Source organism: Acanthisitta chloris, unplaced genomic scaffold (genome assembly GCF_000695815.1).
Source record: "Acanthisitta chloris isolate BGI_N310 unplaced genomic scaffold, ASM69581v1 scaffold10428, whole genome shotgun sequence".
In the NCBI taxonomy this organism is placed as follows: domain Eukaryota; kingdom Metazoa; phylum Chordata; class Aves; order Passeriformes; family Acanthisittidae; genus Acanthisitta; species Acanthisitta chloris.
The window spans coordinates 41,932-56,283 of NW_008685437.1; the positions used below are offsets into that span (position 1 = coordinate 41,932).

Consider the following 14,352-nt stretch of genomic DNA (forward strand, 5'->3'; position numbering starts at 1 on the left):
TTGGATATGATGAAGTCTTCTCATGGCAGCAGTGGAGTCACCATCCCTGGAGGGATAAAGGACATATGGATGTGGCACCTGTGGACACATCCAGGTCCCTTTCTGCCCACTTTGACCGAGGTAGCTCCACTCCAGCTTTGTGGGGACAATACCACCTGTGCTGGGGGTTTGGGGTTGGGAGGTCCCTTCTAGGAGGATTTGGAGCCACTGCCAAAGCAATGGGTGACTTGTCCCATGTCCTTTCACTGTCTTTGCTGTTTGAGCATCCAACCGGGACTGGGAAAAAAGATCTCCTGGAGAACTTCAGGATTCAGTGGCTGAGCAGCCAACGAAGCTTCCAGCAGCCATGCAAACTGGTAAGATCCTTATTGAAATGTCCTCATCATTTTCAAGGGAACTAGAAGCACATTTCCGGCTCCAATCCCAGCTGTAGGACTTGGTCCCTCTGGCAGGACTAGAAGTTAAACTGATTTAGGGTTAACCTCAGCTGAATGACAAATCTGCCTCTCTGTCTCTTTTAGGGAAGGAGAAAGGGAAAGGGAGCAATGAAAAAGGTACCAAATGGCAGGTGGGGGCCCTGTCTGAGGAGCAAACATCAAGGCCGAGGGTTTGGGGTCCATTAGTCCCTTCCAAAGCCCTGGTGGAGCAGTGGGTTTGGATGGGGATTAAGACACGGGTGATGCAAGCCAGGAGATCTTATAGCAAGTCATCAGGGGGTAAAGCACAGCTGGGTCAGCCCAAATCCTGTCCATCAGGCTAGAGGAGTGGGAATGGGGATGTTCCTGGTCAAAGGGTGAGGCTGGGGATGAGTGGGATTCAGAGCTGCTCTCAGCAGAGCACAAAGGGTGATAGAAGCTCTCAACTCCCATGGTCACACAGGGATCTTCCTGCTCAACCCCAAGGGCAAAGCCCAGGGCAATTCGCTCCCAGTCCTTGGAGCAAGCTCTGAGTGAGACTGCCCTGGGCTCAGCATAGCTCCTGTAATCAGGGGAGGCTCTAGGTTTGAGCAAAGTCTTGGCTGGCCTCCAACACCTTAGCAGGAGTTGGCAGGACAGCACCTTTGCCCCATAGGAACCTCCTGCTGTCACCCCTCAGGGTGCTCTGGGGGGTTCCAGGAGCAGAACTAGTCCTCATAACCATTTGGAAGCCCTGATGTGGGGCACTCAGCTCTGAGGGACCCTAAATACAGAGCTAGAAAGCAGCTCCCTGGGCCATGCTAGGAGTTCCAATCCTTCCCATCCAGAAAAATTAAGTGTCAAACAGAACACATAGAAACACACATGACATTTATTTATGTACATAACCAAAGAGCTCAGAATTAGTGTCTCCAGATGGAAAACCAGAGCAGTTTCCTTCCCCTGAACCAGAAGACTCAGTGCCACATTGTCAGGCTCATAATGTAAAAACTATACTCTTTGTCCCTCTTTTTTTTTCCCCCAAAATCATGTTTTGTAACACAAAAAAGGGTTAAAACTCTTCCCAAGGCACATTATTATCAACAAGGAATGCAGAAATGCTGCTTTTCCCTCCCTCCAGCTGCAGAGGTGTTGGGTGCTGGTGGCTGATAACTGCTTGGGAGCTGAATGCAAAGCAGAGGGACAATATCTGCTCCGAGCTAATTGTAATTGTCACAAATGGGCACCAGAAGAGCCCAAATAGCAGCAGAGAAGAGAAGCTGCTGGATCTCTCTGTGTAGCTGGAACTGCCTTCCAGCATGGAGGGTGGAGGCAAATCTTTTCTCCAGCTGCTGCCTCCACTGCAGTAGAAGGGGAACTGCTGGTCAGGAGATAAGAGGGATCAGAGGCTTGTCCATTAATATGTGAATTTTGGATCAAAACTGAAGAGAAGCTGCAGGCAGAGTCACCTCTGCATTGATGGGTTGGCACTGCAGGTAGAAGTCACCTCTGCATTGATCAGGTTTGGGTCTGCAGGCACCAGCAAAAAGCACATCTGGTATGTGTAGGCCATGAGGATGAGATGGGGGTGAGATCACACTAGTTCACTTTCACACTTTGGGTTGAATAATATCCACCCTGAAAGATGTTTCCTTGAAGTAACAGCTTTATGCTATGTGTCCAAACTGTCTGTGACAGATCTCACATCAAGAAAGGACCATGACAGGTTCTTTACAGCACCTGTATCTGCCCTATAGGATGGGCTCAACCATGAATTACTCATTAAAATATAATACCCAGAGGATGGAGAACTTTTCATCCATCTTGAAGGATGTTTGCTTGAAGTAATAACTTTATGTTATGTGCCCAAACTCTCTGTGAAGATTCTCACAACCAGAAAGGATCATGTCAGTCAAACAGGATCTTTACAGCATCTGTACCTGCTCTACGGGATGGGCTGAGCCACCAGTTATTCATTAAAATAAAATACTCAGAGGCTGGAGAACTTTTCAAACACCTCAGCAGCTTTGAAGTCATCTTGCCCAGCTGAGTGTGGCTAACTTTAGCCCCAGCTCTGTGCCACCTGTTAGGGTTGGAATGTCTGTTTTCAGTGTCTTGCCCCATTCTGGGAGTCCTGATAAGCTCAAAACACCTCTTCAATCCACTCTTTGCAAACACTAAAATGCTTGTGCCCTTGTGGGTTTGAATCACAAGGTGTTTTTCATGACCTCAGGTGGTTCCTGCAGCTCTGCCTGTCTTAGAGAGGGAAAAACATGTGGAATAATTGAAGTGTAGACACTAGAGCAGGAAAGCACCAGCAGCACAGTGCAAATTCCCCCAGGAATAAGAGGATGACACCAAGCCCTGAAGGAGCTGAGCTGCATTTGTATGCAAATAGATGCAAACACCTTCAATTAAGCCAGAAAGAACATACAATAATTGGCAACAGGTTATGAAGTATTTTGTCTTGCTTCTCTGCCTTTCTCCCTGAGGACGGTTCTGGGCTGAGTCTCTGTGGTTGCATAAAAGAAGGTAATTACAAAACCTCACGCTTCCTCCAGAGAGATTTTTTTCCCTATTCCTGGACAATTTGCAGTCACAAAAGCTGAACATTAACTGTGTCATTCACTCCCTCCACTGGGAACCTCCTCCCAGATATGCTCCCTGCTGATAAATGGGGAACAAACATGACATTTGGTGGGTGGTGGAAACATTGCAGGAGCTTTCTTTGGCTCTGAGAAACTCATTCACTTGCACAGTAAGGCTATTTGTCACCAGGACCAGCTTAGCTCCCAGCAAGCCAAGAAGGGCAAGAGCCCAGGTGGGGGAAATCTCATCCTTTGAGGTGTAAGGGCAGGTTTGACTCCTCCAGCCCCAAGCAGGAGGTGCCTCTGGCTGTCCTGCAGCAGTTCCTCTTGTGATCTCTCCCAGTGCTCTTCTGGCAGCAGATTCTGGTGAAGAAGTGATTGTGGAGGAGTTGGGCAGAACTGGCATTTCTCATTGGGCTCATTGAGGGTGGCAGGAGATGGGGAAGTTGTCCAGTCCCAAAGTGCTCTGAGTGCCCTATTCTCTCTCAGCAGGCAGCAGGAGGTTGCAGACCTTGGAGTTGGCCTGGTGCAGGGCAAATTCCCTCCCTGGCATGGTGTTGTACCTGCCCTTCCCAGAGGTGCTGCTCTGGCCACCAACAGACTGGGAAACTCTGAAGGTTTCTCTGGGGGACAAGGTGAGAGCAAATGGTCAGGAGGCTGTGGTGGTGGTGGTGGACCTCCTCCTCTCCCTCCCACAACAGTGCAGTCACCATCTCCTGATGGCCTAAGGGTGGTGCTTCCACCTTTGTCACCATGACCTTGCAATGTCCTGCCCCCATCCCTACCAATTCCAACTCACCTTCATCCAGTAGGTGCACAACCATGAATTCCCTTCCCTTCCCAGGAAATCTTCCTTTATCTCAAGCACATCATGATGCTTCTGCAGTAGCTGGATGTACCCAGGGATTACCTGTATGAGATCTGTTCCTCCCTCAGCTGCAGGCACATGAGCACTGGGCTGTCAGAGAACCTCAGCATGGTGTCAAAGTGGATTGAGGTCTCCACCTCTGTCTGGCTTCTCAGAGTGGCTTGGAGGAAAGGGGAATCTAGTTCTGCCTGGAAATCCATGGTGAGACTTCCCCTGTGAGAGAGAAGTACATGGGGCTGGTCACCAAGCAATGGCTTTGTTGGGCACCATCCACTGGCACCAAACAGTTCTATAAACATCTTCAGTTGAGGTCTGGCCATGGCAAAGGAGTGAGTAGTCAGGAAGGGCTGGAGCCAGGAGGATAAGGTGGGTGCTGAGCCCCCTGGGCACCCCATCCCCAGAGCCAAGCAGTATCCCACACACTGACCTTGTGGTGATGCTGCTTTTCAGCTCCTGCTCCCAAATGCTCAGGGCCAGGTCAGCTGAGATGTCAAGCCCTAGTGCGCCCTGGAGTCTGACGGTCACCTGGAGGCCAGACTGCAGAGGAATGACCTGGAAAATGGAGAAGGCAAAGCTTGCTGTGACCAGGCATTGCTCCTGGCTGAGCTGACACTAACAGTGACCTGTGGCTGCTGGGACTATCCCAACCCTGAATGGGAGGAGCTCCAGCTGTGTACTCCTGTGGCACAAAAAGCCACCCTGCTGTTTGACCAGCTGTGCTGGTTTGAGCTGAAGTAGTGTCACCTCATCCTTAGCCCTGTGGTGTGCAACACCCACTGGCTCATTTCATGGGATTCACTAGGTTTTGGCATGGAGACAACTCACTGTGTCCCCTGTCCAGTACCTGGTGATGGTCCATCAGCAGGAGGTTCCCTTTGACCACACTCATGGGTTCTCCACTGCTCAGCAGGACCTTGGCCATCAGGTCTGTGTATCCCTGGAAGAAGAGGATGGGCCGCAGCTGGACGTCCAAGACGACAGCAGACATCCCAGCTGTGAGTTCTGACTCTTCTTCCCCTTCCAACACACTTTCTCCCATCATGGACTCCAGCCCTTGGGCTTCAGTGATGACCTAGAACATGGAAGGGAAGATGTACAAGCAACATGGAGCAAAGCTGGAGAGTCTTTGTGCCTCATGATGCTATTTGAGTCGCTAGAGCTGTCCAAGCCTTGGGTAGGCACCAAGGACTGGACCCAGAAGGCCAGTCATGGGGTGAGTTGGATGGGGCATCCAACCTGTGCAGCCACAGTGTTGCAGCCCCTGGTTTTTGGGGATTTCCCTGCTCCAGGGCATGTCTGTGTGGCTTCACACTGGTGATAGGGGTGTGAATGTACCTATAGCTGCTATGGGGCACATTGAGTGCACAGGTGAGGTCAAGCACCACAAGGAGGCTGAGGGACCACGGACATGGGGTTGGTGCTGTCACCCCCTCCAGGTGTGCCACAGCCACTGTCCCCCCCTCCCAGCAGCGCACCTGAACTACAGGAAACCTCTGGCCATGGCTGAGCAGGACGAAGTCAGACACACTCTTCCTCAGAAATCCACCCTCCAGGAACAGCAGGTCCAGTCCAAAGGTGGAAAGCAGGTCCTGGGTGGCTGAAAGGCAGAGAAATGCCCATAAGCATCCCTGGGCAGAGCCTGGCACACCTGCTCCAGGGGAAGGTGTCCCTGCCCATTGGAACTCAATGACCTTTAAGGTCCTTCCAACTCAAACCAGTCTGGGATTCTGTGACTGAAAATGAGTCACTGAATGGTGGTGATAAATGCTCTGGGAGCAGAAGCAGGGTTGGAGGCTGTCAAGAAAAGAGCCCATGGGTGGGATGTGCAAGGCCACCGGGTCAGTGCTCAGCAGAACAAGGTGGGTGCTTAGAAGAGCTCATCCAGAGTGATTGCAGGAGTTGGAAGGTCCCTAGGGATGTCTAGAGTAGGATGCTGATCCTGGTCATTGTAAGCCTCCTCAATAGAGTGTGGCTGGGACTGCAGGCATGAATTTCCTGTGTTAGCCATTCCACATCTGACAAAGCTTCATGATTCAGAGAGGAAAACTCTGCACCTTCTCCTTCCATTCTTGCAACTCAAAGGATTTAGCACTGCAAGGTTGGTTTTTCCCTCCAGGTGTTGGCTATTCCTTCACTGATCCCCCGCAAGGCTAGGCTGAGTTAATTTGAAGAGGGACAGAAGTGAGAGCTGAGGGACAAAGAATTCAGCAGATATTCAGCAAGTGTTGCTTGTTGCCTTCTCTCTGAAGTCAGACTTTGTTTTATCTCAGCACAAGGATTCTCCTCTTTGAAGAGTTTATTAAAGACACCAAAGGAACTGAGGAATAGAGTGAAATATCTTGTCTTAGGAAAGGCACAGAAACTCCCACCTACAACCTATCACTGTTTTTAGCTCCTGCTGAGGCTCCTCTTATGCATTAGCAGGATGTGCTGGAAGGATGTGCCCCAGCCCACCTCTCCTGCTGCAGGGCTGGGAGAGAAGGGCAGGTATGTGTTTTGGGTGCTGGGGGACACCCTCAGAAACATCACACCAACATTTTGGGGCATCCTATAGAGCTGAAGCCTCTTCTGGAAGCCTTTCCCCACCAACCCTTCCCTTAGCCCCCTGAGGGGACCATGGGATCAGTGTCCTCTGTGTTGTCACCTGTCAGAGGTGCTGAGAACGAAGAGGAGATGCCAAGTTTGGAGAAGAAGTTGTAGTTGTTTATCCGTGGGTCTCCCAGGACCACTTTCCTGATCTTCCTGGGAGCAAGAGAGAAAGGGATGTCAGCACTGGGAGGAAGGGAAGGGGAGAGGTCAGTGGTCATTGTAGGAAGTGTGCAAAGAAGGGAATATACCTTTCCTGCCCAGGTCAGTGTGAGCAGGAAAGGAAAGGAGCAGCTATGGCTCCCCTGGAATTTCCCTCTCCTCTGGTTTGTTAGGATAAACCAGGCAGATATTTTGGTGCAGTTTTGGCTTAGCTCTGGAAATTGTGAGTCCTCAGGTTATTTTGTGCAGATTGGGAGATTAAGGCAGGTCCAAAGTGTGCACTGCCCTGGGAGTCACAGTTTGGCCTCCAAGGACACTGCTGAAACCACGAGGCTGAGTCCTGCTGCCATGGAGTGGGACAAGGAGGGACAATGGGGTTTGGGTGTCTCTGGATGGCATCTATATCCCTTCTCTTCCTCCAGGAATTTTCATGGCACATCACTTCCAAGAAGTGATGCTAGCACATCTTAAAGCTATGCTGGGCCAAACCTACAACTGGATTGTGGAGGAGGAAAAAGTGATGTAGAGCAGGGCAAAAACACAACCTTCGTCTCCAGACCCACCTGGCTGGGTGGTGGTGGTCACCATGCAGGCTGTTCTGGACTTTCAGCACCAGAAATGTTGCCATCTCTGTCTCCATCTCATTGGTGGCCAGCAGGATGTTGATGACATCCATCGGTAAGGGGTCATTCTCCAGGAGGATTTGTGCAGCAGCCAGACGAGAGGTCTTCTCATAGTTCTTCCTCTTCTCATGGAAAATCCTCCTCATGGCTCCTTTCACCTGAAGTGAGTGAGCAAGAAAAAGGGTGCTATGATGTGCAAATGGCCCTGGATTGGTCAGGCACTGGAATATTGCCCAGGGAGGTGGTGAAGTCACCATCCCTTGAGGTGTTTAAGAGGTGTCTGGAAGATATGGTTTAGGGGTTACAGCAGTGACAGGTCAATGATCAGACTTGATGACCTCAGAGGTCTCCTCCACCCTTGCTGATTCTATAAAATGCACCCCAATGACTTTGAGTGGCAAGAGGAGCACCAAAGCCTCAGCAGCTTTGTTTCCTACCTTGCTGGAGCTGTGCTGAGCAGGGAATCTCCTCAGGGCAGAGATGGCTGCAGTGGTGATGGCACTGGGACCCTCCTCAGCATGGTCCAGGAGGATGGGGATGGCTTCAGGGAGCTTTGCATTCCCCAGGGCCAGCAGGTAAATCAGCACCTCAGATTCCTCCTTGGCACCTCTTAGTCCCCTGAGGATGGTTTCCACCCCATGCTTCACCACCTGCTCGGGGTTTGCAGAAGGGCAGGAGAGGAGGAGAGGGAGGTGAGGAACAGGAGACATTCTGGGCACCCCTAGAGTTGGGGGTGTGTACAAGAAGGCAAGGTGAGAGTTTGCAAAGGACTTACCTGTAGCTCACACAGCTCCTGCTGGCACAGCTTGCCCACCAGAGAGCCCACAGCAAGCATCCCTGTCTCCCAGAGCTCAGGGGGCAGCTGCTTCCCACCCAGCTTGTCCTGAGGAGCAGGAAAGGGGGGATAGGAAGGGAAAAATGGGGAAAAGGGAGAAGGAGATGTTTTACCTCTTTCTCAAACTGTTCATCAAACAAGCAAGGAAAAATTAGTTGTTCCCTGCTTTGAAGGACACCAGGAATGTTTTCACTGGGTAAAACACTGATTTTTCACAGTGGCTTTTAATTTAACTTTCATGGTGTGTAATGTATTGATATAAAGCTCTTATTGCTGATGCTTTTCCTCTGAGAAGCATCCACTCCCATCACGAGTGACCCATTACAAGCACATCAAACAATCCCATGAGCAGGAAGGTCTATTTCTAAGGACACACATTTTCCTGTCTCAGGAAAACACACCTGCTGTTCCCTCCTGCCCAAATGGGGTGAGGATCCAACCTGGTAACCTCAGGGAAGGAGAGGAATGTTTGCCCTTACCAAGACCAAGTGGAGGAGCTCTCCTGAAGGCCTGGGAGAGAAAGCTGCTGCATAGAGAAACTTCTCCAGGAGGGACTTGGGCCCCTTGCTGAAATCCAGGAAGTCTGAGAGAGCTGCCAGGGAAGCCACTGACTGTGCAGCCACTGCTGCCTCCACCAGGAAGGGGCTGGAGCAAGAAGAGGAAGGACATCAGTGCCATGACCCACACAGCCAGGCAGTGTTCGTACAGAGTGGACACTAAATAAAACCAGAGAACACTGGCACAAGGCAGGATGGTGCCTGGACCAGCACCAAATGGCCCAAGTTGCTGGGGCCAGGAATAACAGAATCACAGAATCATCCAAGTTGGAAAAGACCTCTAAGATCATCAATTCCAACCTGTGACCCATCACAACCTTATCAACTAGACCAGAGCACTGAGTGCCACATCCAGTTGTTCCTTGAACACCTCCAGGGATGGTGACTCCACCACCTCCCTGGGCAGCACATTCCAAAGTTTATCAACCCTTTCCATGAGGAAATTCCTCCTGATGTCCCACATGTCAGGGCTCTGCATGACCAGAGAGCTCCTGGAGTCTCACCATGCCTCCTCTGGAGCTCTCCTCAGCAGCTGCAGCACATCTCTCTTCTTGGCACTCTGCAGCATCTGGATGAACCTCTGGAACTGCCACGTTGTCGCTGCCTTTGAGGTGTCTGTTTTGAGTCTCAGCCCATCCAAACCCTTCAAGTAAGCTCTGAGCTGCAGGGATGAGGTTTGTTGGGTTTGATTTAGCCTCTTTCCCCCCATTACCATTGGATAATGTTTACCCTGGGGAAATAGCCCCATGGGGTCATGCGGCCTCCTGCAGGCATCTCCTGCAACCTCACAGCCTCACTGTGCTGAAGACCAAGTGACCTAATTTGTTATCTGTTCCAGGAGAAGAGCAGGAGAACCTGTGAGCATTATGTTGCTGCCATTCCAGATCCCCTAGGTGAACAACCTGGAGGATTTGGAGAGGCAGAAATAACCCCTTGTTTGTCCTCTCTGACTTGCAGTGGGAATGCTTCCTGCTCTTGGAGCTGTGTTGAGTTCAACCCAACTGTGTGTGCTCCTAGGGCCACATCCTGCCTTGGCAGTGTAACCAGTCCCTCCAAAAGCACCACCATGGTTCACCCCCAAATCTCACAGCCTCCTCCTGCCCAGTTTGGTGAGTTTTGGGGGTAAGTAGCATCACTGACCGAGGGGCAGTGAGTGCAGACCCTCCTGAAGGGCAGACTGGCCATGCCCAGGGGCTGGTGCTGTGTCTCCATCCCAGCCAGCACATCCACAAGGCTTTGTCCAGACACCTCTGCTGGGCCAGGCTCTGGGGGAGACATGAGCTGGAGCTGCTGTCTGTGGAGGGAGGAGAAGTCGTTGGGAAGTGCTTTGGTGTTTCCACCCTCCAGGGCTCATGGTAGGGTTGATCACTCACCTGGAGCTGATTTTGATGCTGGAGGTGGATCTCAGGGCTGGAGCCACCACATGACTTTCCTCTGCCAGGACTGACTGGAGGAGGCTGTCCTTCACCACATAGTGGCTTGTGCTTCTGGGCTGCCACTCCACCCCAAAGAGCTTGAGAAAGGACAAGCAAGGAGAAAAAAAATCCAGCTTTTCTCTCTTTCCTCCCCAGGAGATTCCTCTCCTCTCTATTAGCACCCAAAGCACTTTCCAGTCCAGATAACAAGGATGGGGATGAGAGGATCCAGGACTTTTCTGCTCCTGCCACCTTGAAACCACATGCTCCTCCCAAGGCAAGTTTGTGCATCCCACCTTGTTGATGGATCTGAGTGCCATCCCAAGCTGACACAGAAGGCTGGAGCCAGCTGGGAATAGGAGTCACAGCTCACCCACAGGAAGGTTTTGGGGATGGCCCTGATGTACTTGCCATGAGCTGAGCCACCATGGTGAGAGCAATGCACTTGCCTTGTTTACAGAGGTGAATCCAGATTTGGGCTTGGTGCAGTTGAGCAGATCTTTTGTCTTGGTGATGGAGTGGTTGGACACAGAGTAGGTGACTTGGCAGCTCCCTGAGGTGTCCTCCTGAAACACAATATAAGTGACCATGGGAAAGGGTGATTGGTTTGTTTCAGGGTGATCAGAGCCATCTGTATAGAGGACAAAGGACATCCTGATAAACAGAAAATTACTCAAAAAGCTAGAAATTGGGTCAAATCTGGAGGTTGGATAGCTCTAAGTCCATCTGGGCATCTTTGCAAGCTCAGGCTAACACCAGCAGCAGCATCTTTGTGCTGCACTTTGAGTTCTGAGGTTAGTCCATGTTAGTCACAGGCCACTGCAGCCTCAGCTGAGTTCTGCAGGGAGGGAAGGAGAGAGGGATTTCCCTGACATTTGCTGGCAAAGCCAACCCCACTTGGCAGGAATGTTTGGGGAGTTTGTTCTCACCATTCCTCCTATCCAGGGAGAGTCTATGAAAGAAAAGCAGCTAGAGATTATTTTGTCTCCTGCCTTTCTAACAGTTATCATTGCTCATAGCCCACTTGGAGCTGTTTAACCTGCACTTTGCCTCCTGTGCTGGTTGTGCTCCAGGACCAGCTCCCCTGGCGGATCCTGCCCTTGAGGCAGGGTCTGTGCCCAGCTCTGCACTCACCTCCATGGTAGTACCAGCATGGGCCTGCAGCTGGAGCAGACTGATGACTCCCCTCTTCAGGTTGGAGACCAGGATGCTTTCTGCTGTGCTCCCATACAAGGCTTTGACCTAGGAGGACAAGAGGTGGCTTAGGGGATGTCTCTGAGGTCCCTGCAGGCTCTCTGCTACTTTCCTTGCCCAAAGACATCTCTCCTGCACCTTAAGCAACACCCTGTAGACAACTGAAGAGTTGTCTCAGGGAGGCACACATCCCTCAATGCATGAGCTCTGTGGGCACTCACAAACCTCCCTTTCCTCCCCACTCTGATTTTCCAAAGCCTTAGGGGAGAAGGTAAAAAAGAAGCTTATATCCCATGGTTAGGACTGAAGGATGATGCAGCTCCAGCTGAGCCTCTTAGAGGATGAGGCTCCATCTCTAGGGTCATACTGGACCCCATGGAAGACCATATAGTCTCTCTGGACACTGACCACTCTGTCCAGTTCCTTTCTATGAAATCAGAGGTGGAGCAGGAGGTTCTTACGGGTTTCACAGCTGGGGAAATGTGGGCTGTGGGCAGGAGAGCCTTGCAGAGGACATAGACAAGCCCAGGAGATGTCCACTGACCTTTCCACCATTCCAGGAGAAGAACATTGGCTGCTGGAGCTCTGCCTGTGCCTCCTGGCTCAGTATAACCTCTGCAGGGGAACCTCCAGGGCCATCCTGCCTCCTCTTCTCTTCTGCCTTGTGTTGGACTTTCAGGGCATGGATCTGGGATAGCAGAAGATGCAGAAAGCAGTGACCAAGTGTGTCTGCTCTGAAGTTGGTATGTATTTCATACACACTTAACAGCAACCTGCCAGGATCTGAAGGGGCTCCAGGGAAGCTGCAGAGGGACTTTGTGTTAGGAGCTGCAGTGACAGGACAAGGAGTAATGGGGAGAAACTGCAAGAGGGAAAGTTAGATTAGATATTAGGAATAAGTTTTCCCTGTGAGGGTGGTGAGACACTGGCACAGGTTGCCCAGGGAGGCTGTGGCTGCCCCAACCCTGGCAGTGTTCAAAGCTAGGTTGGATGAAGCCTTGAGCAACCTGTTTTGGTGGGAGATGTCCCTGTCCAGGGCAGGGGGTTAGCACTGAATGATCTCTAAGCTCTATTCTAACCCCTTCACATCTTATGATTTCACCTGCAGATGATAGATTTTGGTCAGAGAAGACATTTTTCAGATGGTTTGGGCTAGAAAGGGAAGGGGGCTATACCTTCTGGGATATTCCCAGGAGGAGCACCCAGCTATGGTGGCTTTCCCACCCCACACACCTGCACCTGGAGCAGCTCTTCCCTTCCTTGGTCCCTCCAGAGCTGGTGCAGATGGACCAAGGCCTCAGCCTTCAGCCAGGCTCCCCACGGGGATGGTGTGGAGGTGTGATCCAGCTGGACATGCAGGGTGTAGCGGTACTGGTACAGGGTCCCAGGCTGGAATGAAAGGGGCTGCAAACCCCCTGTGGAAATATGCAGATGTTTGAGATACAGTCACAGACCTCAGTCCCCCCTCTTGCTGCTCCCAGCACTCTCCATCCTCCAGAGGCCCTGCAAGGAGGCTTGGGAGCTGCATCCCTGCCTCCTAGAGGTAATCAGCATAAGATTAAAGCAGGGAGTTTTAAATCTGCCCCACCAAGTTCATTTTGTTTTAGCACAAGGTCTGCGCTGACTGGTTTGGTCATGGCAAAACCAACCCTTCCCCCTGCAATCAAAGCTGCATATGAGCAAGAGAAAGAGCCTTAATAATCTGGGATAATTCCAGATGGATAAGATTAAAGCAGGAAGTTTTGAGTTAAATCTGCCCCCCCTCAAGTTCATTTTGCCTTAGCCCAAAGTTAGTGACTTGATGAAGAGTTGAAAGTTAGATGGAAGCACAGCATGGGAAAGATAAGGACTCTCTTTTCCCCTAAAAATGCTAATTGTGCCCTGTTTCATGCACAATGCTAAGAGTGCACTGTGACATGTCTATCCTGCCTGTGGACATGCTCAGGGAACTTCACTTCAGCATTAAAGTGTGTTTCTCTGTTTCTAAAAGCCCTGAAGTCCCCAGGCAGAGCTCCCACTGCAGCCAGCAGTGGGAGGGCTGGGAACACAGGCAGTGATCAAACTACCTTGAAAACAGCCAAACAGCCAAGCACAGGCAGAACTAATTCCTCATGGTACCCTTCCTATCACAGAATCAGTTTGGAAGGGACCACAGTGGGTCATCTGGTCTCACCTCCCTGCCCAAGCAGGGCCATCCTAGAGCCCAGGATTGTGTCCTCCAGTGTATCCAGAGTATCTCCAGTGAAGGAGAATCCATGACCTCTCTGGGCAATCTGCTCAGTGCTCAGTGACTGCACAGGGAAGTTCTTCCTTTTATTCAGGTGGGACTCCCTGGGAGTCAGTTTCTGCTGTTCCCTCTTGTCTTACTGGTTTCCACAAGTGAGAAGAGTTGGTTTGAAAGTGAAAGGAATGGATGGGAATCCAACTCGCTCCCTGGGGATTTTCTTCTTGGGTTAGGCTCAAGAGTTCTTACAGTTCTGCACTGTGTGCACTTTAAGAAGCTCCAGCTCTTGGTTTTTCCTCACCCTCAGGGAGGAATTCCGCGATTCCAAAGGTTTTCCTGCCTCGGGGGATGCTCACGCTGATCCCAAACATTTCCCTGCCCAGGGAGATACTCAGGCTGATCCCAAAACTTTCGGATCCCAAAGCTTTCCCTGCCCCCTGCCTCGGGGGATGCTCAGACCGTTTGCAGTTAGGCACTGACTCTTCCCTCCCTGGCTGGAGCTCGGGGAGGCCTTGCATTCCCTCGAGCCAGGGAGGCTCTTTGTGCCCTGTGCTGAGCGTTTTGCCACTCTGGACATCCAATCCATCGTGTCCCTGGCCTCAAATCAGCCCAAAGCCTCTTACCTTGTGCTGTGCTCATGAAGGAACAGTAAAGCAGGCAAAAGCATCCCCAAAGGGCCTGTGGGTTCATGGTGGGAGCTGGGCAGGAGGGAAGGGGTGGGAGAGGGACCACACAGGCGTGGGGACGATTAGCAGTGTCAGGCGCTGGCTCCTGACCTCCCCCTCTCCCCGCCTCATATCCCAAGGGAAAGCGAACAATAAACCTTTGTCCCGTCCCCTGCAGCCTCGCAGGGTTTGGAAATCGGCGCAGGTTTGCCAAAGTCCCGCGGGAGGGGAGGGGAGCTG

At 51.5% G+C, this 14,352-nt stretch overlaps 1 protein-coding gene across 1 annotated transcript; it reads right to left on the bottom strand.

Moving 5' to 3' along the window:
- Positions 1-3,458: 3,458 nt before the first annotated feature.
- LOC103807053 (microsomal triglyceride transfer protein large subunit-like) lies at positions 3,459-14,086 on the bottom strand. The gene is made up of 18 exons (XM_009079771.1): positions 14,071-14,086; positions 12,457-12,638; positions 11,768-11,911; positions 11,164-11,271; positions 10,479-10,595; positions 9,988-10,127; positions 9,755-9,908; positions 9,118-9,275; positions 8,537-8,702; positions 7,998-8,105; positions 7,660-7,872; positions 7,163-7,380; positions 6,496-6,593; positions 5,327-5,448; positions 4,696-4,923; positions 4,279-4,403; positions 3,894-4,064; positions 3,459-3,606 (listed from the first exon to the last, which is right to left on the bottom strand). Exons 1-18 carry the CDS (start codon positions 14,084-14,086, stop codon positions 3,459-3,461), a joined length of 2,616 nt encoding a protein of 871 aa, XP_009078019.1.
- Positions 14,087-14,352: the final 266 nt, after the last annotated feature.